General features: G+C 37.1%; 1 protein-coding gene across 3 annotated transcripts; it reads left to right on the forward strand.

Annotated features, from left to right (window-relative positions):
* The first annotated feature begins 805 nt into the window (after nucleotides 1–805).
* LOC149836991 (nuclear cap-binding protein subunit 2-like) lies at nucleotides 806–25,837 on the forward strand. Of its 3 annotated transcripts, none has more exons than XM_090005727.1 (10): nucleotides 823–892; nucleotides 980–1,230; nucleotides 1,991–2,055; nucleotides 5,688–5,911; nucleotides 12,400–12,538; nucleotides 12,618–12,651; nucleotides 14,192–14,302; nucleotides 14,595–14,642; nucleotides 24,924–25,006; nucleotides 25,449–25,837. In XM_090005727.1, the coding sequence occupies exons 3-10, from the start codon at nucleotides 2,032–2,034 to the stop codon at nucleotides 25,515–25,517; spliced, it is 732 nt and encodes a 243-aa protein (XP_089861853.1). In that variant the 5' UTR covers nucleotides 823–892; nucleotides 980–1,230; nucleotides 1,991–2,031; the 3' UTR covers nucleotides 25,518–25,837. The 3 variants fall into 3 exon arrangements, with proteins under 3 accessions (XP_089861852.1, XP_089861853.1, XP_089861854.1); XM_090005728.1 differs by having other exon boundaries at nucleotides 825–892; nucleotides 980–1,035; XM_090005726.1 differs by lacking the exon at nucleotides 980–1,230 and having other exon boundaries at nucleotides 806–892.
* Nucleotides 25,838–27,059: the final 1,222 nt, after the last annotated feature.

The following is a 27,059-nucleotide window of genomic DNA, read 5'->3' on the forward strand; positions in this document are numbered from 1 at the left end:
TATGTGTCATCCAAACAAACACATAACTCAATTTTAAGCCTCATAATCTGGATTGCACCCAAAACTAGGCATCAATTTCAGTGTCATCCAAACAAGGTCTAAGTGGTTTAAATGAAATTTTTCCCCATATAGATCAGACTAGAAAGAGAGGTTGTTGGGATTCAACACCCAGGCTTTTGGGACCCAGCTTGAATGGCGTGCTGTTTATGCTGTGTGGGTTGAGTCTTTCCGATTTATTTCCTACATCAGGTTGGGTCGGGTCGGGTAGAAAAGGCCCACGATCTGTCTAATCTCCTTGATTAGATCACAAGACATACCCGAACCAAATGTGGAAAATTTACATCCCTATTTTATAAGTAGGGCTGAAAATGGATTGGATTTGATCGGAATCCTGACATGGATCTTGAAATAAAATCCCGATGCATAACTTGGAACCGATTCGGACTTACACAATTGGACCTCTTTTGGGTTTCAATTTTGAATTATGATGAATGCTTTTTGTCGGATCTATATTTGGATTTAGAGTTTTCACTTTGTACTTGAAAACCCATTGCTTTCAACCTTTATTAACTAGTGTCTCGTCAAATCTTTCCTCTTCGACTTCATTTGCATCTGAAAATGACTTGGATCCAGTATTTCATACTTAAAACTCGGGTTTGGATTCAAGTCTGTTACATCAGATCTAATTTGGACGTGGATCCGGATTTAAAATTGTTTGCAATGTTCGGATTCGGCTTTGGATCTACTATGATACTTGCCGTATCCGACCCGTTTACACCCCAAATTCGTCAAAACCCCATTTCTCTCTCTCTCAGCTATGCCCAGCCCGCGCTCAGTCGGCTTCCGACGGTAGTCTCTTCCTCACTCTCGCTCAAACGAGCTCTTGCACGAGGTATACTCTCTCTCTCTCTCTTTTTCGGCGGATTCTGGAATTGTGGTGAGAGAAAGCGTCAATGAGTTTTCTGTTTGATGGGTGTAGTGTTTTGCGTACAGACAGTGGCTTTTCGTGTCCTCCGTACCTGCCTTATTGGTGAGGTGAAGGAAAATTCTGAGGCAAACCTAAAACCACCATGTCATGGGTTTTGATGATGAGTTGAAGCGAGTGGAGTGGCTTTTGTAACAGTTGGTGGCATCGAAATGGGTTGCATGAAGAGTTTTCTTGTGTATTATATGTGACCCACGAAGTATTTGTTGATTTGCGTCTGTGGATTCTTGTTTGGCGTCTTCTTGGTTATTTTCATCCTTCTTCTAATGAATTTGGTATCAAGTAATTAGTGTTCATATTCGTTATCTCTTGTATACTTTGTTGGAGTCAATCTTATTATGATCAACTTTGTGCAGTGTTCTGTGTATGGGTATGTTCCTTTTTTGTGGGTGCTCTAACGTTTGAATCATTGTTGTTGTTATTTTGGAGAATGATCTATGCTTTTGTTATTGTTTTAAGAGAGTATATGTGGAATGGAAGTTATTCAACATTTAGGTAGATTAATCCATTTTGAGTTCCTTTTGAAGTTTGTGATGGATAATTTACATTGGTTGGCTGCGAACTTAGGATTCTGTATCCATGAATTCTGGTGAGCAATGAGTATATATTTCCAGGAGAGAGAGAGAGCTTGAAATTTTCAATAAATAACAAAACAGGTGAAAACTTTTAATCAATTTCAAGTGCATCCAAACACTGCACTTTTCTAAAATTTAAGAAACTTGAAATTTTAAAAATATGAAACATAGAAAACTAGACATTTGAATTTTTAGCTTTTCAACCAAACAGACCCTTAGAATGTGCATGTTTTCACCCTTTTTCTATTTTGTTGTTACACACACACACACGAGAGAGAGAGAGAGAGAGAGAGAGAGAGAGAGAGAGAGAGAGAGAGAGAGAGAGAGAGAGAGAGCACCTTGAGCTGTTTAATGTTAATTAGTCTGGCTTATATAGTACTTTGATTGGTGTTGTGGCACTGACATAAGTGTTTTTTCTAACTATTTGAAGGCATTGGGGCCCGTTTTCAGTGGATGGTATCCTATATATGAATGTTAATGGCTTCCTTATTTAAGGTAACAACTTGTTTGCCATGGTTATTATTTACTTTTGTTGTTTTGAAACTGTGATGTACATCGTGGAGGCTCAAATTTGATTCACGAAAGTAAAGAGAGTGTCTTGGCATATGATCTCTAATATTATATTTGTTTTCAATTTATATCTGCTACTATGTTAGTGCAAAAACTACACTGCCTGTTAGTAGTTTGTGTATGTTTTAATGATTCAAAAGTTCATTATATATATAGGGTTAAAGTTTGCTATAATCGTTTGTATGTGCAAACGACTTAGCAAACTTTGTTTTCTTTTTCTTTTTTTTTTGGGTTTTTCTTGGTCCAAATGTCCCCATGGATGTGATCTACATGCTGTTTTTAGTGGGAACCCGCTTTTGAATCACTGGAATCCAACCTGTGTACTGCTATGTGTATATATACATATAGGTGGGTATGCTATGGTACTGAACCACCATAACCGTGGTATACTCTTGATTTACATAAAAGCAGAAACTAACATTTGGATCATGTTTATCATGTTTTATTTAGTGTTTTCATGTGTTAAAATTAACTCCATGATGTTTTCAGTTATTTCCTAACCATCCTTTTCTTCATGAATTGTGAACAATTGATTTTTCGCCATCTTGGAAACTGAATCTTATGGTATGCTAGATATGATTAAGCCTACTAACCTATGTCACATGGGTGCGGGAGCGGGTGCGGGTGCGGGTGCGGGGATTCGGCACTTCCAAAAAACCCGGGTGCGGGGGTGCGGCAGGGGCAAAAATGTAAAAAAAAAATTATATATATATATATATAATTTTGAAGTTTTAACAGTTTAACATTTAACAGTAAACATTGTCATAAACTCATAATATGATTCATCATGCATGCAGTATATCAACCTAAATATCAAATTATCAATCAAATAAGTAAAGCAATTACATAAATCGACCTAAATATCAATCAAATAAGTATTGCATAAAAGAACTAACTCGTAAGGGGAGGGGCTAGTACACTTAATCTTGTGTTGAAAGGTTGAAAACCCAATGGTATAGTTGTATAACTCGTAAGGTTCTGTCTAACCCCAGCTTGCCTTTAAAAAAAACTCATTAAAAACACATTAAAAATATTGCCCATATAAAAGAGGCAACTGCAGTTCCTTATCTGAAAGACACCCTTCTCAACCTACTTGGTTTTGCCAGACCCTATAGGGAGGCTGAATGCAGTGGCAAACAATGAACAACAAGGAAAACACAACAATTTATTAGGAAAAGTGTGATCTCTTATGTGTAGAAAGCATGCAGGAGGATCATCTATTGGTGGTGCCCTCACCCTCCCTCCAAAGCATACTCCAATTCTTCTGGTCCTCTTCCCACCCTATGAGTGTCCCTTCCTTGTCTGGGTACCAACATGTAGAAAGGGTCCCATAAGCTATCCCAAGGGCGGATGAGCTGGACCCAATCAAGATGGCGATGAAGGGAACCCAAAGAGGCACATCCCATACATGGTTTGTCTTGAGATGGTCAAGTAGGTAGACCAAGCCACCTCGGCCCCTCCCCTGTCGACCCAAAAAAGAAAAACATAAAGGGGAGGGGCTCGGCCCCTTCCCTGTCGACCCAAAAACGAAAAACATAAAGGGGAGGGGCTCGGGCCCTTCCCTGTCGACCCAAAAACGAAAAACATAAAGGGGAGGGGCTCGGCCCCTCCCTTGTCGACCCAAAAAAGAAAAACATAAAAGGGAGGGGCTCGGCCCCTCCCCTGTCGACCCAAAAAAAGAGGTAGATGGGGGAGGGGCTCGGCCCCTCCTGTGCCGAAAAACGAGGGAGTAGGGGAGGCTCAGCCCCTCCCCTGCCGATCCAACAAGAGACTGAGAGAGGGGGGGGGGGGTGCTCGGCCCCTCCCCAGCCGACCCAAGAAGAGAGTGAGAGACATACCTGCGAAAGGAGAGGAGGAACCGAGAGGAGGAGTCTGGGAGGCGGAGCTGGGGGCGGCGACGCTGGGGGCGGCGGAGCTGGGGCGGCAATGGGAGAGCTCGAGCTCAGGGGGAGAGAGAGGAGAGATTAGGGCAAAAATTTTTTTTTGCCCTAATCCTCCTCCTTTTCATCGGGGGGAAAAATTTTTTTCGCCCAAAATTGTGGACAAAAATGACCCTGGGTGCGTTGACCGCACCCAGGGTCGTGTTGACCGCACCCGGTGCCGCACCCGCACGCGATCCCTCGTCGCGTCGATGCGGGTGCGGCATCTGTTTTGCCGAGTCCCTGTGACATAGCTACTAACATAGTAAATAAACCATGTTAAACACATCTCTGCAGTTAGATCTAGCTTTTGGTGGCTAAGGCCATACAAACAGGAGTGTTTTCCACGGCATTATATTGTGGTTCAAATATATATATAGGATTGATATTTGGTGCTATTGAAGGCACCAAATTATATGGAACTATTGAGCTGAAAATCATAAGTTTTAGATTTTTTTTTTGTAAATTAAATCTTATGGATGTGATCTACAATGTTTGTTTAGTGGGGAATGAGTTTTGAATCATATAATTGTGACACATAAGCGGGTTTTTTAAGGGCTTAAAAAATTAAGGGTTCACAATGCACTAAAATTTCATGACTCAAAAAATCATATTTTTGGATCGAATCTAAGGTTTGATCCGTAACGATCAAACCTTCATGAACACATCTATGTGGTCAGATTGAGTTGATAAAGCTTGAACTCATGATTTCCAGCTCAATAGTTCCATATAATTTGGTGCCTTCAATAGTACCAAATATTAACTCATATATATATATATATATATATATATATATAACATTAAACTAGTTGTATTAACTTTAGTAGAATTCAGTTGATTCAAATGACTGAAACACCTTTAAAGCAATGGAATTTTTGAAAATACATAGTTACTTTTTTGAAGTTCTTTTTACTTGTCAAATTCTGATTATTAATGTAAACCTTGATACTTTTTGAAAGATGTCTTGATTTTTTGTTTGTATCCAACACAAAAGTTTCACTCTACCCTCGAAAGTAACTGTGTAGTTTAAAAAGTGTCATTCCTTTTTAGGGTGATTTAGACATTTCAATAGTTGAACACTGCTAATATTAATACAACTAGTTTAAAGGTTTGGTAAATCCATATGTATATTCTCTATATATATTTGTTTATTTATATATACATACATACATATGTATGTATATATATGTATCTCCTTCTTCCCTCCTCTTTTTGATAATCAAACTTTGTGTTTCTCCAATGTGATTTGAAGTTGAGATCTTGCTTAAGAAAGTGTGACTCTAACAGTGCCATCTGTTTTATTAGCCAAGAGTGCTCAAGCTTGGACTTTTCAGTGCATTTTTAGCAAGCTGATCCCAACTAGCCAGCCATGAGGTTCATGTGTCAGAGCCCTTATACCAATAGGTTTTTGAAATACTCTATTAGCTACATTGCTTATTGAGCTTTCATTGGGCTTGTACACTGTTTGCTTATTTGCCATGTGTACAACATCATTTGGGATCTATGTCTCTTTAAGGTGCCTATTTATTTTCACCAATTTGATGTCTAATTTTAATAGTTCTTCATATGAAATGTCTTTTACATGTTGATTCTTATATTTTTATTTGATCCAATGATATATGGAATCTTTTTCCATAGGATCCAAGCAAGATTTCTGCATATAGAGATCGAAGATTTCCTGGGACACAAGAGGAATTTGAACATGCGCTTCAAACTTCAACCACTGTTTATATTGGGAATATGTCATTTTACACCACTGAAGAACAAGTTTATGAACTTTTTTCTCGTGCTGGGGAGATTAAGAAGATAATTATGGGCTTGGATAAAAATACCAAAACCCCTTGTGGATTTTGCTTTGTCATGTAAGTTTACACCAACTTGTTCTTTAATAATTATGTTCTTTGGAGTTTTCCGCATTTGCATTGTGATAAATCTCAATGGGGCATTTATTTTTTCAAAGTTTTCTTAGCAAAGACAAGCTATACACCCTGTATCCTTCAAACATATATACTTGTGCATGATAAGACATATCTTGAAAGACTCATCTGTAAAAGCTCTCATGGGAAAGACTCACTGGAAGAACTGGCCCTCACCTTTTTGGAGTTTCTATTCTAGTTTAATCGAACACATTGTTGAAACTTATATCTGGTTTCTACCGTCTGTGGAGCTTGTGTAATATAATATGAATTTTAGGACTAGACAGAAATCATAATGTTTTATTTTGCTTGCAAAATTTTGTTATAGTAGCCCAATGTGAATTTCCAAAACTAAACAATCCAAAAATATCATTGATTCTTAGAGACATTTCTGTTTTCAAGTTTGTTGTGTTATAATCAAGGTATTTATTTTAACATTTTCTAAACTCGATTGGGAATTGAACTTTGTTAACTTTTTTTTTGCTGCATTTGTTTCCTTCTAAAAGGGAAAAAGAACTTTTGAAATGTGGCATGAAATCAACCTTGAATTGATTGCTATTATTCTACAGCACTTCTGAATTGTTGGATGGAGTCAAGCCTATATTCAACAAATCGTGCCCCTCCTGGAGCTAGGGTTGGATTGTCTCCTCTATTCCAATTGAACAAAGTTTTAAGAAATAAAAAATGAATATCATGGTGGAGCTATTGAGACGTGAGGTTCTGGTTCTGGATCCAGATCCATATTGACGCGTTTTGGGTATCACACCCTCTCTTTATGTAACCTTTCTTCTTGCATTTTAATGTTTCTTTTGTTGCCCCCTCTTATGTATCTTTGTTATGTATTATAATTAGGGGCATTCTTGGAATAATGATTGATATAAAGAACCGACAACCCATGAGAAAGGGTGTGGAGAAACACTTGTTGCATCCCTTTCTTTCTCTCTCTCTCTCTCTTCTTCTCTATAAACTGTTTGCTGGTACGGACCTGCAAATCTTATATGGTATCAGAGCAAGGTCTCAACTCCTCTATCCAGGTGAGTTAAGAAAGCATTGGCTTCCTCCCATCTCAACATCTGTCTTGTAGTTTTCCTTTCTTTACTCTTTTCCTCACGTTCTTGTTTTCTCTTCTCTCATTCCTTTCAAGAAAATAATATATAGATCGAAAGTATCGATCTAAGTTTATTTTCTCATTCTCATCATTGCTGTTGATCTTTTGTTCAGTATAAAATTGATCAAAAAAAATTTGTGTTCTTTTTCATAGAAAAAAAACCTAGATCGATTTTTGAGTTTTCTTTATTCTCTTCAAAAAGAAAAAAAAACCTAGATCAGTCTTTTGGGTTTTCTTTCTTGATTATTATCTTTCTTGTAATCTGATTCTATCTAATTGTTCTTCATATCAGATCTGTATTGGATCTAATATCTTTTGAAACATCCCAATACTTATTGCGATATTTAATTCTTAATATCGCATCCATTCAGCTAATCAGTTATTTATGATTATTGACTATTCTTGACTTACTGCTGCATCTATCTGATATTTTCGTGAGTTGTACCTAATCTGTAAAAAAAATTGCATAAAGAGTTTCTTATTGTAGCGTTCCCTCTTTTGATCTTTTTATCTGCCATGGATTCTTCTTCGTCCTCTTTTGTTCTTTTAGCAAGCTTCCTCAATCAATTAGTTTTCGAAAAATTACATACCTCAAACTTTCTTACTTGGAAAAGACAGATTATTCCCTTTATGCGTAGCCAAGAACTTTCTGGTCATTTGGATGGATCAATTCAGACTCCACCAGAATTCATATTGAAGGAAGAAAAGGATGAAAAAGGTCTGTTATTAAATCTTCACAGGTTCAGAACCCAAAATACATTTCTTGGATGGCATATATCACGTCTACATTGTCATAGGAGGTTTTGGTAAGCATTCCCGATGATTGCACAACTATTGAATTGTGGACCCAATTTCTGCAAATGTTTTCAGAGGCCAAAGTTATGTTCCTCAAAAGGGAGTTCTCGAATCTTAAAAAGGGTTTCATGTCTATCATGGAGTACCTTAATAAGATGAAGAAAATCACAACTCAAAGCATCTTGCTGTGATTGATCACATCATTTTAGATAAAGGTAAGGTACAACAGGTCCTTAATGGATTAGGATCCGAATACAATGTTGTCTATACTACTTTGTCTTGTTTTGATGAGCTGCCTACTTTTGAAGCTTTATGTCCTAAGTTGCTGCAATTTGAGATGAATTTAAGAGGAGGATCTGTTGAGAATCCTACAGGGGAAGGAGACAATCATCATGTACTTATGTCAAGTACACAGTTTGGGAAAGGAAGAGGAGGCATGAGAGGATGAGGCAAAGGGCGAAGAGGTAATCAGGGAGGACGTTCGCTGCCCTCACTTCCTAATACACCTCTTCTTGTCAGGGCAAGAGAATACCCACGTGCTATATTTGCAAGAAACCTGAACATGTTAAAGTAAACTATTGGTATGTTGGAGAGTAGAGTTCACAAAGTAAAAGTGCACCAAATTAGACCGGAGGATCAGGGACAAAATCGTTGGGTATACAACTTCTATTGGTCGCCTTAGCAAGGTTAATTTAAAGTAGAATGATCAAGAAGTTTTGTATATTGATTTCGAGGCAACAAATCATATTATTGGGGATGAAGGTAATCTTAAAAACTTGTCTTCTTATTTTGGTAGAGAGAGTTATTACCGAAGATGACACTCGTTACCCCATCACACACTGGAAATGCTTTAATTCTCATGTCCAATTCAAATCTTTGTCTATCAAATGTTTTTCTTGTTCCCAATATAAAAAAAGCTTGTTTTCGTTTCTAAACTTGTTGATGATACCAATTCTTGCATCGTTTTTACTCCTGTTTATGTGAAGGATCTTCACATGAAGAGGACGTTCACTGAAGGAGAAGAACATGAGAATATGTATCTCTTGAAGGAGAATCCATTGGCTTATGTTCCAGTCCAAGATACTGAAAGGTCACGTTGTTTGGTCAATGAATTAGAGTCCAATAAGTCGAGTGTCTGGTATTGTCGTTTAGCCCATTGTAATAAGGCCTTTATTGAGAGGCTTATTTCCAATGATTTGATTCCAGCATCTAGTTTGAGTCATGAGTTAAAAAAATTTGTCTTAGTTGTCAAGTGTCTAAGAATCATATACTTCCATTCATTTTGAATAATGAAAAAACTTCTAAATTGTTTGAAATCATGCATTTTGATTTATGGAGACCGACCCCAACCGTTTCTTCTTCCGTCGATCACTTTCATGGATAACCATTCTCAATATACATGGATATTCTTCATGAAACATACACATAAAGTTTTTATAATTTTTAAGAACTTTCATGCTATGGTTTGAAATCAATTTTCTTTACTTATTCTTAATTTTCAGTGTGATAGTGGGGGTGAGTACTGTTCAAATGACTTTATTCGATATCTTATAGAGAATAGAGTTAATAGAAGGGTATCTTGTCCCCGGACACCTCAGCAAAATGGTCTTGTTGAGTGAAAACATAGGCATGTTGTTGAAAGCGCACTAGCCATGATGAATGCTGGTCTTTTATTTATTTGGATATAGGCCTTCCATACAACAGGGCATACCATAAATATATTGCCTATGAAACTGTTGTAATATAAATCGCCACATTATGAATTGTTCGGCCAACATCCTGATTATAATTATCTAAAGGCATAGGGTTGCACGTGTTATGTTCACATTGATGCCTCTCTGCAAAGCAAGTTTGACAAAAGAGTCGATGTTTGCAAATTTGTTGGATATGTAGATGACTATAAGGGATATAGATGCTATGACATTGAAAATAAATGCATTCGTATTTTTAGAAATGTTTTTGATGAATCTGATTTTGTTTCAATGGGAAACAATGTACAAAGTGTTCAACTGCAGTCAAAACAACTATATAAACCTTGGTTATATGTTCTCTATTGAGGCAACAACAACAAATGATGCAAACAATGATATATTAGAAGGTACACATGTGGGATCCGCCAAATGTTGAGGGACAATAAGTTGCTCATTCCGATGGCACAAAAGGAAGATTCAAAGGAATTACATACAGCCGTATGATTTAAAACATTGAATCTGAAAATGCATCCGAGAGAAGTCAAAACAAGAAAGTGTTGAGTCTGAAAACCATCTCAATGAACAAGGGCAAATAATCAGAAGACCTAAAAGAGTGCGACATCCCATTGATAGATGGGTAAGTTATGAAAATTTCAGCATGGACCATCAAATTTTTTTAGCTGTTGTATCTCAACATGAAGCGCCTCGATCATACAATCAAGCCTTAAAATCCAACAAATGGATTGAGGTTATGAATGAAGAAATACAGGCTTTACATGAATGTAAAACATGAGATATTGTAAAGAGACCTGCAAAAACGAACGCAGTTAGAGAAAAATGTGTCTTTAAAATAAAATATAAACCAAATGACAGCCTAGAGAGATACAAAGCAAGGCTAGTTGCAAAGGATTTTACTCAAGAACATGGGTTGGACTATGACGAGACATTCAGTCCAATAGTGAAGATAAAAACTATCAGAGTTGTTCTTTCTCTAGCAGTGAAACATGATTGACATTTAGGTCAACTAGATGTTAAAAATATATTTTTGCACGGAGACCTCAAGGAGGAGGTGTATATGGAGCAGCCACAAGGGTATAATGAGAAAGATCCAGCCAACTATGTGTGTAGATTGAACAAATCTCTGTATGGGCTAAAACAAGCTTCTTGATCATGGTTTGAGAGTTTTTCTCTTGAAATTCAGCCGCATGGTTTTTGTAGATCTCATTTGGATCATTCTTTGTTCATCTAAGTGGTTTACAATATTACTCATTTATGTTGTTGATATCATAATTGCACGAAATTCCAAAGACCACATTGATGCAGTAAAAAATGTACTAAATAGTAGATTCAAAATGAAAGACTTGGGAGACCTCAAATATTTCTTGGGCGTTGAAGTTGATCGAAGAAAAGACTCATTAGTGTTGACACAACATAAGTACATTATTATTTACTCAATGAGGCTAAAATGAAAGATTGCAAGCCGATATTCACTCCAAGTGTTTTGCATCAAAAACTTGGATGTGATGAAGGGGACATTTTCGATGATCCTACAAGGTATAGGATTATTGTGGGTATGCTCCAATATCTTAATTTTACTCGTCCTGATATTATTTATGCAGTCAATCAAGTTTCTCAGTATATGCACTGCCCTCGTGTGGCTCATGTTGAGGTTGTCAAAAGAATCCTTAGATATCTGAAAGACACTCTTGGTGATGGGCTTTGTTATCAGAGGAACGATACTGATAAAGGTACTTTATCAGTTATGGCCTTTTCAGATGCTGATTGGGCAAGGGGTCTAGATGAAAGACGGTCTGTCTTCAAGTATTATGTCTTTATTAGAAAGAACCTGATTTCATGGAGCAGTAAAAAACAAAAGGCAGTAGCTCGGTCGAGTACTGAAGCTGAATACAGGTCAATGACGACAACATCATCTGAAATCATTTGGATCAGATATCTATTATTTGATTTATATCAACATATGTCAAGTTCTATCTTATTTTGTGATAATCAAAGTGCGATCAAGATATCTCTCAATCCTATTCAACATGGAAGAACGGAGCATATAGAGATAGATCAAGACTTTATTATAAGCAAAATTGAAAGTGGAGAGATTTCTACTTAATCCATTGGGACTCAGGATCAAGTTGCAGATTTGTTTACACAAGGATTAACTAAGGAAAGGTTTTGGTACTTGAAGAACAAGTTGTTTATGGTTCTTACCATGCACAACTTGAGGTACGGTATTGAGACGTGAGGTTTTGGATATGGATCCAGATCCAGATTGATGTGTTTTGGGTATCACACCCTTTTTTTATGTAACATTTTTTCTTGTATTTTAATGTTTCTTCTGTTGCCCCTCTTATGTATCTTTGTTATGTATTATAATTAGTGGCATTCTTGGAATGTAATCTAATGATTGATATAAAGAAACCCACGACCCGTGAGGAAGGGTGTGGAGAAACAGTTGCTGCAGCCCTTTCTTCTTCCTCTCGCTCTCTTCTTCTCTACAAACTGTTTTCTAGTGCAGACCTGTAGATCTTATAGGAACAACCTTTTACAAGCAATAAAACTCTGTAGTATTTTCTGTTTGCAAATTACTTTGGAGGGAGTACAAGATTTGCAATGTTGTTTTTTATGTTCTTGCACAAAGCTCATCTGTTATTACAGGGTCTTAGGAGAGAGGAAAAGAAAAAAGAAAATTCTTGCATTTGAGCTTCCTGCCTATGCATGAATAGTTTGTGTAACTAGATTGTATTTCTTCATGCTGCATATCCACTGATTGTTGCGTCTTTCATCTTGAAATTTTATTTCTGACATTGGGTTACTGATATATTGATCAGATTTTACTCTAGAGAGGATGCTGAGGATTCTGTCAAGTATATTAGTGGGACAATTCTTGATGACCGTCCTATACGTGCTGATTTTGATTGGGGGTTCCAAGAGGGAAGGCAGTGGGGCCGTGGAAGAAGTGGTGGTCAGGTTGTAATTGCTTCTTCTGGTTTCTTATGGATTAGAAGTTTGTCAGCAATTTTTATATTTGCAAATTCTTTTTCTACAGGTTCGGGATGAATATCGCACTGACTATGATCCAGATATCCTTTTTGAACTTGTAATGTTCACTCGCATATTTTTTTCCATAGTGACGGTGCAGATTTTGGCTTTTGTCTGAAGTTATATGAACTCATGCATTTCTTAATAATGAATTTGCTTGCATAGGTCATAATAGGTTCTAATTGGTAATTTTGGGCACACGTAGAAGTTAAATGGTTATGTTGTAGATAAAAGTGAGATATGCAATGTTCATTGAAAGCTTCAAAGTGTTGAGCTCGATGAAGTATTATTAAAATATTATTACATGTTTAAAACTACATTTCCATTTGAGCTGGATCAAACATTAGTCAGATACTAGTTATTACCTGTTTTAGACCACATTTCCAATTGATTACAATTGTTTTTCCTCATCTTCCTGAAGCTGCAGAGAAGATTCAACTGGTGCCACTAATATCTATGTAACAATTTATAGGACACGAATAGCCACATTTCTGTTGTCTTGTGCTCTTTGTTTATGGTTATGCATTAATAATCTCGTTGGGGCAACTTTTGTTAGTGATTTTCTTTCTTATGTTACTGCTGCTGATTTGACTAAAGTAATGATTAGTGATTTCCTTGCCAGCTTCAATAATCAGGGCAAGTGCATGGGTTGACTTTTTTTTATGTCCAGGTGCATGTTCATTTCATTGCTATTTGCTTTATAATATAAGTTGTAAATGCGTTTAGTGCCCACTTGTAGTTTCATGAGTTTGTGAAAACATACCACATGTTTTCGTGGGTATGTTTTGGTGTTGCCTTCTATCCTATTGTCTGGTGATTCATAGACTGAATAATCTTTTATCAGAAGTCTCATCATTTATCTTTTCAAGATTGTTCATAAGCTTATGGATGTTAATCTAATGTGGTGTGCTTTTTCACCATCATCCACATCAAAATAAATTTTCTTCATAGAATCATATCTTCTAGTTAGGGCTGGAAAATGAGACGAGCTGCTTGTCAGCTCACTCGGAACTCGTTTGAACTTGTAAAGTGAGCTCGCCTAGCCAATCCCTGAGCAGTTCGTAAAGCATGTATGAGCCGAGCATGAACAAGGGGTGTTTGGCTCGGTTCGTGTATGCTATATATATTAATCAAAATTTAAAGAACACTTCATTTTTTTTAATGAAACGAGCCAGTTCGTGATCAGCTCATAACGAGCTCAGGCTCAGCTCGGCTTGTGACAAGCTCTCGTGACTCACCCTTGATGGGCAGAGCTCAGCTCATTTGGCTCATCTACCAGGCCTAATTCCACTTAGTATAAACATAGATGTTTTGTAGGTTTTCAAATCCATTTCTTGTTATAATTGCATTGTAAACCTTGTACTCTAAGATTTTGGGTATGTGTTGTTCCATTGTGGATCTTTGTTTGCAGAAGGGGCTGAAGAATGCCTTATGATTGTTATTGGCTCTGCTCTGCTCCTGGAGTTGAGTTTTCATGAATGGCTGAAATTTTCTTTTGAAATAAGTGTCACTATATGAAATTTACATAGAATAATTATCAGCTTAATTCTGTGGGGAAATGTTGTTCTTAACAAACATAACGCAGAGGGGGGTATGGAAAATTAATTCAGAGGGAGCTGGAGGCACAAAGGCAGTTGGTGGATTATGGCGTTGGATCTTTAGGGGCCTTCCAACCTGTTATTTCTGCACCATGTGAGTGTTTATGCAATACCTCTCAATTTGTGCTCATCTGGATTTCGGGATGCCTTGGTCACCTGATTGTGATGCAATATAATGATGGTTCATGGTATAGTCACACGGACAAGGGAATTTATGAGCAGTTGGCCATGGTAATACAAACAAGTATACATGTATGCATACATGTATATATAGTACCAAATGAGAGAGAGAGCTTTTGTGTGTGTACGTGCTTGAGTGCATGTGTGTGCATCTTGTTTCACTTGCTTTCCTTTTTTGGTGTCTTAGTGCATTGTAAATGTTGCAGATGGTAGGCAGGGTGGAGCTCATGGAAGTTCTTATCGGCATGGCAGAGGTACATATTTTCAAGGGAGGCTCATTTGCTTATGTTGCTGTATTCTTACCATAAATTTTGTTTGATCCGTGGTGTCGAAAATCCTCTCGCTATTATTTTTTTATGAGATCCCATGCATTTCCAAGCATGGCATGCATATTACTGGACATATTTATTCTATATTTGATAATATATGAAATTTTTTGGAATTAAGTTTCACATGCTTACATTTATTCATGTAGAAAAACATGGGAGATGTGCCATTTGCTATGCAGAATTTCTGGATGATGTTTTTTAGATAATCAAAAATAGAAAATTGAGTATTAACTCACATTGTTGGAACCGTGTATTCAGCTTGAATACGTGCATCACATAGGATTTTGAAGGACTAAAAGTATTAACTATGTAAAAGATGAAAATTTCCCCTTCAAACTTGTGAACTAAGTGGCAAGAATTTAGTGGGGTCTCATGAGTTATGATCTTATCAATCAGAGGGAATTCCCACTTGATGGAAAAAGGAACTGCAGTGTTCTCATTATTGAAGAAGAGAAAAAACCCCCAATGCCGAATGGCTTAAATTAGTGAGACAATCAATTCCCTCATTCTAGGTGTCTTTCCAACCTCTGTTTGGGATATCTTCACTAGTTGAGCTGCTTATTCTAGTATAATTAGGTGCATGTTGCATGTAGATAAGCACTAATTCATGCCTTTATTCTTCCCCAATTTGCTATGTTTGAACTTTTTGTTAGATACCTGGGGAAAAAGATGGATTCGTGGATGTCAACTTTGTTGACAAGATGTCATGCTTTACATTTAGTTAGAGGATAGGGATAGTGTGTCGAAGAATTCTCAATCTCATATTTTCCCATGACTCTTCATTATGGAAGATGGGGGATTAACCATAGTTGGCAAACCCGGGGAGTCGACTCGGATTGGACCCCTAATGGGTCACCGATTCAGGTTACCGATCCTAATGCCAGTTATAATTTTTTAATCATGTATTTTATGATTTCAATGCACAATTCTTATATAAAGTCATTTGTTATGAAGAATCTAATATTGTTCAATGAAAAAAGTTAATAATCATGTATAATTATATGTTTTTGTAACTTAACTGTTGACATATTAGCTTGAAGTTTAGTTATTTCCATGTCTTATTCACGTGCTTACACTATAAAATATAGAGTCCTGACTCGCCCGAGTCACCGAACCTGCTGACTCGCGAGTCAAGGATTGGGTGATCCGAGCCCGAGTCACGAGTTTGCCAACTATGGGATTAACCATTCAAGAAATACACAAGATGTATATGAACTTCAACTTTATTAAAAGATATATCAAAGGTGAGACCAAGGGTTTTTTTAGATTCTCTAATGGAAAATTTGGGAGGTCCCACCATCTTAGTTGTCAAAATTTTTTCAGATCTCAGTTCTCAAGATCAAGGTCATGATTATTGATGTGCATGCAAGGGGCCCATAGTTATGGATGCACACATGCCTAGTCGAGCTTAGCATGGGCTGTTCAATCCGGGTTTGAAACATGAAGTCTCAGGCTTGAGCTTGCTAGATCTTGACTCAATCTTAAACTAGCTTTGTACTTGGACACTGATACAAGTATCGATGCTGAACACAGGTACAAACTGTTGGACATGGCAGGCCTTGAAAACCTAGATATGTGGACACCAATATATATATATATATATATGGAAGAACATGTGCCTAGTAAAGCTTAGCATGGGCTGTTCAATCTGGGCTTGAAAATATGAAGTCTCAGGTTTGAGCTTGCTAGATCTTGAGTCAATCTTAAACTACTAAACTAGGCATTTAAGCTTCTCTTGGTTATGCTTGAACAAGTTTGAGCTTAGCGAGGCAAGCCATATGTTTTAAAAGAAAGAGTTTGCAAAGGAGGCCATGGGATTTGAACCTATGGCATCTATTTTTCTAGGCATATGTAAAAAACCATCATACGTGCACGAGCTTATAAATAAGCTTGTCATGTTTTTTATCAAACCTAAAAGCGAGCTCAAGTTCGACTTGCTAGTTAAAATAAAGAACTTGAGCCAAGCTATAGCAACCAAGCTTGAGATTCTTGTGAGAAGCTTGGTTTATTGCTCACCCTACACATAGGTTGAGAACTTTTTTCCTAGAGAAGTGATGATTACATTTAAGGACTAAGCATAAGTTGGTTATGTTTCGACAACCTTTTAAGGCAAAAAATATGACCTCGAAATTGGTTGGGTGTAAAGCATCCTTTTGTGGCATTTCAAGTCCACCTCATCAATCATATGGCTCAACTTTAGGCATGCAATGAAAATTACCAAGCTGGAGTTTGGTAGGGGCAGCGGTTAAGATGAAGGATGATGTACACTGCTTCTATTATGTCATTTTGCGTCTTACTGTTGCTTCTCTATGTTAAAATATAGTGTGTGTATATATATATATATATATATAGATAGAGATAGAGAGAGAGAGAGAGAGAGAGAGAGAGAGAGAGAGAGAGAGAGAGAGAGAGAGAGAGAGTAGAGTGTAAGTGCTTAATGGGGTTTTCAGGTTTTTTTTTTCATTTTATTTTAAAATTCTGACCGTACAAATGTGATCTATGTACTTGATTTTGTAGGGATCAGCTCTTGAAGTGTTCGATTCCGACACATGGGTGGGTTTTTATAAGGTTCAAAAAATCAATGGTCCAATTTTTTTATAAAATTTTGAGGCTCCAAATATCATTTTTTTCATCGAAAACACATGATCCGGGTGTGGATTCCTTGTAAATCGACCATGACCAACACATTTATGAGGTCCGAACTGCAAAAAAATGCCTGAAGAATAGAAAAACCTATTAAGCACGTATCATTAAGCCCCTACACTCTACTCTATATATATTCATATATATATATATACACATTGTTTTTATATGTAAACTGAAATTGGGTATTTCAGTCTTTTTTCTTATGTAATATGTGTCAACCTTCTAGGGGCCGACTTGGAATAGATATTTTTTTATTGTTCTTATTTTTTTTATGTTATAGCTGTTGGACTGGTCCCAACAGCTATACTTATAGCCGTTGGGGCTTGGACTAGCCCATTTGAATCTTGAGTGCCTATTTAAAGACACTCTCTCATTCTTGTATTTTTCAATGCTTCTCCAAGCATTTGTGCAAGTGAATATATATATATATATATATATATATATATATATATATATATATATATATATATGTTGTGCTTGCCCTTAGTGGCTTTTGTATGAACTTATAGTGTTCTTGTGATTGTTCTCACTTGGATATTGTAGTGCCCCTTGGTGGACTAGTGCTTGTGCACTCTTTATTGTTACTTGTTTCCCCTTGGTGGGTTTTATATTGTATCCTCGTGCTTCATTACATGTTATCGGATCCTAAAGCTCTTTGCTTTGTGTAAAGCGTCTCCAAAGTTCATGGTTGCAAAGAAAAGATCTTCCAAAAGGCTTGTGTCTCTCCACCAAGATAGGCAAAAAAGAATCCATGATGGTGATCACGTTCAAGTTAAACGACTCCAACTATTTGATGTCGACCGCTGCTATGGAATACCATCTTAACGGCAAAAAGTTATGGGGATGTGAGTGATACTACATGTGAACCACAACTCATACTCACCAAGAATGATAGTGATCAAGTTAAAGCTCTTAGTGATGATGAGAGAAGAAAAAACACTCAAAGAATACCAAATCGAAATGGAAGATTGGGAAGCCGAAAATGCCCAAATCCTTTCTTGGTTCCTTAATAGCATGAAACTCAAGATTACCACAAACATAGTAAAATTCAAAAAGTCTTGTAAAGCTTGGATTTTTCTCAAGAAATGTTCGTGCAAAAACATTTGGCACAACAATATTTTCTTTAAGAGAAAATTCAGACCACTAAGCAAGGGGATACAAGTGTGAAAGATTACTATGGTGCCCTCTCACCCCTTTGGGATGAATTATAGTTGCTTGAGCTTAAGTGGGATGAATCCACTATTGAAAATTTGAAATAAGGTGAAAGCAACTTGATAAGGAACACTTGTTTACTTTCCTATTTGGGTTAAGACCCGAGTTTGAGTAAGTGAGGTCCAACATCTTACATAGGACCACTGCCACCTCTATTGATGATGCTCTTGGAGAGGTGTACCAAGCTAAGAACCGACTTGGCATGACTAAGGGAAGTGAAGAGGTTCTCGCCATGTCAAGACCCGTCAACAATGTTAAAACGTATAAACCTCCTCATTTATGAAAAAATAACAATTGGGGAGGAAGGAGAATCATTTGCCAGTTTTTTCAAGAGCCGGCATCAAACCGGAGTGTCCTAAGCTCAAAAAGAAGGTAGCAACCATTGAAGAGACACCCAAAAAGGGTGATAAAGCTATCGTGAAAGGAGGATATCTTAATGATTCTATTCATCATCTAATGGGATCATTATGACTATTCTATAAGACATCGTCCACATCTGCTTTCAGTACCGTCATATCCACCTCCTCTCTTTCTCTTGGATTCTTGACTCCGGTGCCCCCTTTCACATGACTCCTTTAAAATTCCTCTTATCTGAATGTACAAAATCTCTTTATAATTCGTGTTTCTACGGCCGATGGAACCAATTTAGAAATAAAAAGTATTGGAACATTCACAAACATTTCAAAAAAAATTCAAGTTCCTAAAGTTAAAGTTATTCCAAAACATAATCTAAATTTGTTTTGAATTTCACAAATTTCGGATTATGGGTATGAGGTCTCCTCATCAAAAAAATGTTGGGCGCAGGATCGCGAGTTAGGGAAGGTGATTGGGGAAGTCCATAGGTAGGGAGATTTCTACTACATGAATTTTCTTTATCTTGCTAAATAATCATTTTGTAATTTTGTTAAGGAAAAAAAAATCTGTGTAATAAAAAATTAGGCCATCCTAATGTATCTAAATTGACTTTTTTTTTCTTATTTAAGACTTGTATTAAAGAGTTCAAATGTAATGATTGTATTCTTGAAAAATTGAAAAAAGTTTTTTTTTGGCTCTAGAACTTTTATCTCTTCTAAATCTTTTGAACTTGTGCATTCAGATATATGAGGTCCGACTCTAGTCATATCAAAGGAGGACTCTCATATTATATTGTATTTATTGATGATTATACTAGGTAAACTTGGATTTATTTCCTTAGGCAAAAATCCAATGTATTCTTCTGCTTCAAAGAATTTCACAAAATTATGCAAAATCATTTTCAAACTAATATTGTTATTTTTCAATCAGACTCTGAGAGTAAATATTTGTCTAATGATTTAAACAATTATTTGAAAGAAAATGAGATTTCACATCAAAGATCTTGTCCAAATACCCCTCAACAAAATGGATTAGTCGAGAGAAAACATTGTCAATATCATTGAAACCACGAGAACTCTGCTTATTTCAAAAAATGTTCCAAAAAGATTTTGGGCTGAAAGTGCTTTGACTGCAGTCTATGTCACATGGGTGCGGGTCCGGGGATTCAGCACTTCCAAAAAACTCGGGTGCGGGGGTGTGGCAAGGGCAAAAATGTAAATATATATATATATATATATATATATATATATATAGAGAGAGAGAGAGAGAGAGAGAGAGAGAGAGAGAGAGAGAGAGACAAGGGGGTCCGGGGGTTCCCCAGGCATAGGTCGGGGGTCCAGTTTTTTTTTGTTGGTGTGTTTGTTTGAAGACTTGTTACCCACGTTTTGCTTGTTGTGTACTTTGGCACAACGGGACAAAATTGATGAACCGAAAGGATTGACAATCTGATCGACCCAGCCTGCTGCGTTCTGCTGACTGTTATGATTCAATCATGTCTGAAACTCCCTGGTCTTCACGAAAAAAAATATAAGCGAAAGGTTTGATGTGGTTTGTTGGAGAGAGTCTTCACGAGGCCTACGGCTCCACTGCCACGTCACTGCCTAGGGTTCTTAAAATTTCATTTTATATACAGTTGCACACAGATCACAACTAAAAGAAATTTATTGGATTTGACATGTGGAAAAGAGAGGTCTACACAAGGCTATGGCTAGAGCACCCATCTCGTCAGGAGAAAAGTGAATACTAATAGCCACCAAGGCTACCACCACCATTATCATTTATTATGGAGAGAGAAAATCCTTGACGAAGAAGGATCATCATTTCCAAGTTAACAATATGTTTTCCAACGCTGCGAATTAATTGTTTAGAGGCAGGAATAGCATGGGATGCCAACAAAGCTCGTCAGATGTTGTGGACACAAGTGCCCCTTTATAAAACAAGAGCAACAACAACAAGCAGCTGTCATCAGAATTTTTTTTTTTAAAATTCTGCAGCCCATTTCATAGGGCAATTTAAAAAAAAAATCCAAAAAAATAGACCGAAATGACCTTGGCTGCGGTCAACACACCCAGGATCGGGTTGACCGCACCCGGTGCCGCACTCGCGTCGACGCGGGTGCGACACCCTGCTAGCCGAATCCCTGTGACATAGACTGCAATATATCTTGTCAACTGAATGCCCTCATCTTCTTTACAAAACATGTCTCCAATTGAAAAACTTTATCAAACTTCTCCAGATTTAAGTAGATTAAGAATTTTTTGATGTAAATGTTTTGTACTTATTGTAAAGGGATAAATGATCCCCTAAAGCAATAGAATGTGTTTTTTTTTGTTATGCCAATAACCAAAAAGGTATAGATACTATGATACTAAAAATGACAAATTATATATTTTAAGAAATGTAAATTTTCTTGAAAATAAAAATGATTTTGATTTTGATAAGCCTAAGGATGATCTTGAGTATTCATTTTTATTTGACTTATTGCCTAAGAAGGCTTATGATAAAATTATACATGATGATGATGATATGCATATTGATGACTTTGGTGTTTCCATGGAGGATACCCAAAATTGTGATGCTCAAACTTATTATAGAAGAACTATTGAAAATCCTCCATGTGCACTTGATAAGTATTCACAAAATCAAAATCTAGGAGAAACTAGTATTAGAAAATCCAGTGAAACCTCTAGACTTCCTGAAAGGTTTGTGTTCTACAAAGCTTTTTCTCTTAGATATAGAGCTTGCCTTGTGTCTATCCACTCATTTCATGAACCTTCAACCTACAATGAGGCTAAAGAAATCTTTGAATGGATTGTTGCCATAAATCTTGAACTAGGAGCCCTCGAGAAGGCCAAGATCTGAGAAATCCAACTATTACCCATATGAAAAAAAGACCATAGGTTGTAGGTGAGTTTATAAAGTCAAAACAAAAGGTGATGAATCTTTAGAAAGATATAAGGCTAGACTAGTGGCCAAAGGTTATTCCCAAGAGTATGCGATAAATTATGAGGAGACCTTTTCTCCCATTAGCTCGTATGACTAGTCTTAGAATCATCATTGCCTTAGCATACATTAGAAAGTGACATATTTATCAACTTGATGTCAAAATTTCCTAGGTATTGAAGTGACTTACTCACCTAGAGGATATATCTTGTCTTAAATAAAGCTGGCTGCAGATATTATTGTCAAATCTGGAATTTTTGATGCTAAGAAAGTTGACACAGCAGAAGTTGTAAATGCAAAATTAAGATTGGAAGATGAAACTCCTCTTAAAATCCAACTCCATACCAACAACTGATTGGATCCTTGACCTACTTATCCATTACAAGACCAGACATTCCCATGTAGTGCATTCAACCAGTCAATTTTATCATGCACCATTTACGTTGCATATGAGTGTTATTCTACGAATTGTCAAATATATCAAGAATTCTATAACTAAAGGGCTATTTCTATCCTTCACTTCTTTCTTTAGAGTTAATTGCTTATACCAATGTAGATTGAAGATATAATCTTAATGATAGAGTCTCAAGTACTGGTTTTTGTGTGTTTTAGGGGACTCTTATATCTTGGAGGTGTAAGAAGCAACAAAAAGTCTCTCTATCATCCACTGAAGTTGAATATCGAGCCATGACAACAACTATAAAAATTATTTTGTTGTGAAGTCTTCTTAAAGATATGGACTTAGTTATCTCTAGTCATTCGAAGATGTGTTGTGACAATAAGGGTGCTATCTATATTGCAAACAATCACACCTTCCATAAATGAACCAAACAGATTGATTGTCATTATGTACGAGAAGAATATTTAAGGGAAATTATTGAGTTGTTCTATGTGACTTCGGAATGTTAGTTGGCAGACTTTTTCATTGAGACCTTGTCTTCACCTCGTTTTTTATCTTCTTAGCAAACTTTCGGTGATCACATCGTAAATTTGAGAAGTGTTAATATATATATATATATATATATATATATATATATATATTCACAGTGTGTTTATATGTAAACTGAACTACCCATCGGGGGTATTTCAGTCTTTTCTCTTATGTAATAGGTGTCAACCCTCTAGGAGCCGACTTAGAATAGGTATTTTTTATTGTTCTTTTTTTTTTTTTTATGTTATAGCTGTTGGGTCAGTCCCACTAGCTGTTGGACTGGTCCCAACAGCTATATTTATAGCCATTGTTACCAGCCCATTTGAATCTTGAGTGCTTATTTAAAGGCACTCTCATTCTTGTATTTTTCAATGTTTCTCCAAACATTTTTCCAAGTGAATATATATATATATATATATATATTTTTATGTTGTGCTTTCCCTTAGTGGCTTTTGTATCAACTAGTAGTGTTCTTGTGATTATTCTGACATGGATATTGTATTGTGCCTTGGTGGACTAGTGCTTGTGCACTCTTTATTGTTACTTGTTTTCCCTTAGTGGGTTTTCTATTGTATTTTCGCTTGCTTCATTACACTCTAAGCCATTGTTGCAGATGACAAGAAAGCCCTAAAGGCTTGACCTACTTGAACAACATTGCTTTTGTTTTTTGGTTTATTAATGTTATGAAATTAGACTTAAAATCTTTAGGAAAGTTTTTTTTGTAGTTTGCATGGTTGTGAATAGCCTTCATTAGCATCCGTGACCTTGTGCCTATCCCCAAATGTGTATTGGATGCTCTGGCAAACCCAATGCAAAATGATGTGATAATGACAGAATGTTACACTGGAACGAAGTTGGATGTGATGCTACATATTCACTTGCATCTATGACACTTTGGCTGATCTGCAGCAGTCCTCACACTTATGAACAGATTCTATTTCCATATTCTTTGCTTCTATCTCTATGCAGTTTTTAGGTGCCTGCTGGTGGAATTTGGCTGAATGTTGTCATGCATTAAATACCTGAAATTCAACGTAGAGGGGTCATGGTTTACTTATAGAGTCCATTAGTGATGTGAAATGGAAGTTGCTTGTATAACAATTTCATTAAGAACATGATTTGTCAATGCTAGGCTGATTGCAAATTGAGTGCCGTTATGTGATCGATACATTAAGTGTTTTTTCTAAGATGTTATTGGTGGCACCATCTCAAGATGTTGTCAGTCTGACTTATCGGTGATTGGATAGAGTGCGGATTGATCTAATAGTTGCTTATTTCTATAATAGGCATGATGGAGTAATGTGCGCATCAACTGTCTATACATGTACTGTGTAAGGACAAGTAAAATTATTGCTAATGTAGCAAATATGGCAGTCATTGTGAAGGTGAGCATGAGAAATTAGAATCACAAGTATGAAATCCATCATTAGTTTTGCTGTTCCGTCACAAATATCAAAACCATGTCATACCAGTTCAGATTCAGCTGGAATACCAAAAATATCTAAATCTTGTTTATTTTGAACACAAGGTATTGATGTGCATCTAAATCCTGGAATGAAACTCTGATGCCCCTTTTTTTCATCTGCCTGACAAACATTTTAATGTTATACCTCTGTGGAGAATTTGTTCAATGTCTTACAACATGAAATACCAAGCATATCAAATGGCTGATACAAAAGAACTCTGGATCGGGATCCTGGGGAAGTACCTTTTCACCATTTGTACCAAATCTGAACACGACTCTTTCTTCTATGGAGCCTACAACTTGAGAAGCTTTTCACCTAAACAGGTCATTCATTGGTCTATATTTAGGCTTCTTTCCAAACAATTGAAAGAAAGGAATATCACTATTCACCCTCTGGTACCTTAGATTTTAAACTGGTTGATGAGAAGCATGAACAGTGAAATGTCTTTGTTCATGAGTCAACGTGTATTCCTTGATGGCTTCATGATAAGTCTGTCGTGACCATGCATTGGTGTGGCTTTTGTAGTTATAATTGTTCATCATTCTGATCATGATAGGTCTGTAACGACCATTTTCTAGTGTTGCTTTTGTAGTTATGTTAATCATTGTGAATGTTAAAAATCTGCTAGTGATGCTATTATTTTGATGCCGACAGATTATGGCCGCAAGCGGCACAGGGATGATGAGAGACCAGCTCCAGAAATGTCAAGGAGAAACTCTGATCTGGAACCAAGACCGGTATGCTGCCATTTGACTCAATTATAGAACTCCCTTAATTCAATGCGAGACTTACAGGCTTAGCCTGGACATGGATGGGTTGTAAGTCATGCATCTAATAATCTCAAATGGTGAGTTTGGTTCATGGAATTGAAAGGGTTGGATGAAGACTTGTTTTGTGAACAAAGAATATGGAATCCATCACATAAAATGGAGGACGTACATGCTTAGGACTTTGTTAAGATGCCTTACCCACATTTTCTGTGGAAAGTTAATATTCCATGGATCAAAGAGCATGGATTTTACTTTCCATTTCACAATCAAATGAAGACTGCATCCAAGCATTCAGTGAACTTTCCAAGATTCCAAGGAGCCCTAGATTTTTTTTTTACCTTTTAAAGATCCTTTAGTGCTTTCTATGTCTTCCTGTTTGTGACATGTCCATTGACCTCAAATATTGCAGGAGAAAAATCCACGTTTTCGTGAAAGTGGTGACTCTGATGAAGAAGATGATGATCGAGGAAGGCATTAGAGATTCTCTGTCTCTGCTGAAAAAATGCTTTACCTGACCAAATTGTTTTAAATCAGCACCTGTCCAAAATATGTGGCATTACTTTTTGGCAAAATCTTGCTTATCTTATTAGTAATTTCTGAACTTGGCAACACTGCATTGCTTGCTTGATTTTTACATTTTATTCATTACATTTGTATCTTAATGACTACAGTGTGAGATCAAACATGCGCTTTATCATGTGCTCCTTTGTTGCACTACAGTCTTAGGTACTGTTCTTCCCTTCAATAGGAACATGATAGGAATAATAGAACACCTTAGCTGATATTTATATTAGAAAAGGTTGCCTGCATAGCTAAGGTTAAACTTAGCTCCATGGATTCCTTTTTTTTTCCTTTTTTGCAAATCCTCTCAAGGTGATCATAAGAAATGTTGATCCATTGCATTTGGCATCCGAAATCTTAGTGATGCACCGACTCTAGAAAATATGTTATATTAAATCAAGACTTGCAAACCATAAAACTGAAAATGGTAGTGCCCTCAGTCAAATCTCTGTTTACCTCCTTTTTACCTCATAATTACATCCGAAAAGCTGTTTGCTGCTGGCCAAAACTTTCGAATTTTACAAGTATTTGATTTCTGTTTCTTTCTGAGTTTATAAGCAGAGGAGGCTTTACTGAGACTGGATTGCTCAAACCTACTGTCCAAAGACCAAACCCAAAGCCAACTTTGACCCACTGACTTGGAATTGGTTTGACGAGAGAGAGACCCCTGCCCACTGAGGTGCGCACCCAGCTTTAACCTTGTGGCAAGGGACACCTTTTTTGGGTTTCGAACTTGTGATGTCTTGTCAACTTGGTGACTTTCATGAGTTGCCGCTATCAAATGATCCGAGCCCTTGTGGATCGAGTACCACCACATCAGCGTGTTTAGGTATATGATATTGGTCAAGGCCAGGTTACCCCGTGTTGGATTTGGAAGGTCATGGTGTACCGGAATGGGATCCAAGACTTGTCCTAATAGGATAGAGTTGTACCTCGGTGGACATATGTGGGTCCCAACCAGAACTTGGTTGGGCACAAGAGATCTGGATTTGCCATTGGGTTGGTCTAGGCAGGTCAAGATTCAAGAGAATTAGATCCAAACCAGGTTCAATTTGACCTAGATCTCCCATGCTGTCTGGATCTTAGTTGGCCAACTCACACCGGATTTGGTTTAGAACCTTGTTTTTACTGGTATAAATGGGATGGCAGTGGACCGGGGTCTCCACCCCCGCCCCCTCTCAAAATTCGAACCTCCATCCCCGCACGGTGTTGAATTTTAACCTCCATCCCTGTTTCATGTCCTCCGTCCCCGGTCCATACGGGGGCGAGGCGGGGCCCCGTTTTCCCTCGATCTATAGTCATCCCTTGAAGGGTTGGGGGGGTGGGCTTTTTGCTAGTAGACTGTTGGTCAGGGTTCCATTCCCATGGGCATCAACCCCTTGCATATAATGTCTCTTACTCATGCCAAAGCAAGGTGACTCCCTGGGGTGCGCCACAAGTTTAAACCATTAGGAAAGCG

This window comes from Nuphar pumila, chromosome 5, assembly GCF_984573655.1.
Source record: "Nuphar pumila chromosome 5, dmNupPumi1.hap1.1, whole genome shotgun sequence".
Taxonomy (NCBI): Eukaryota; Viridiplantae; Streptophyta; class Magnoliopsida; order Nymphaeales; family Nymphaeaceae; genus Nuphar; species Nuphar pumila.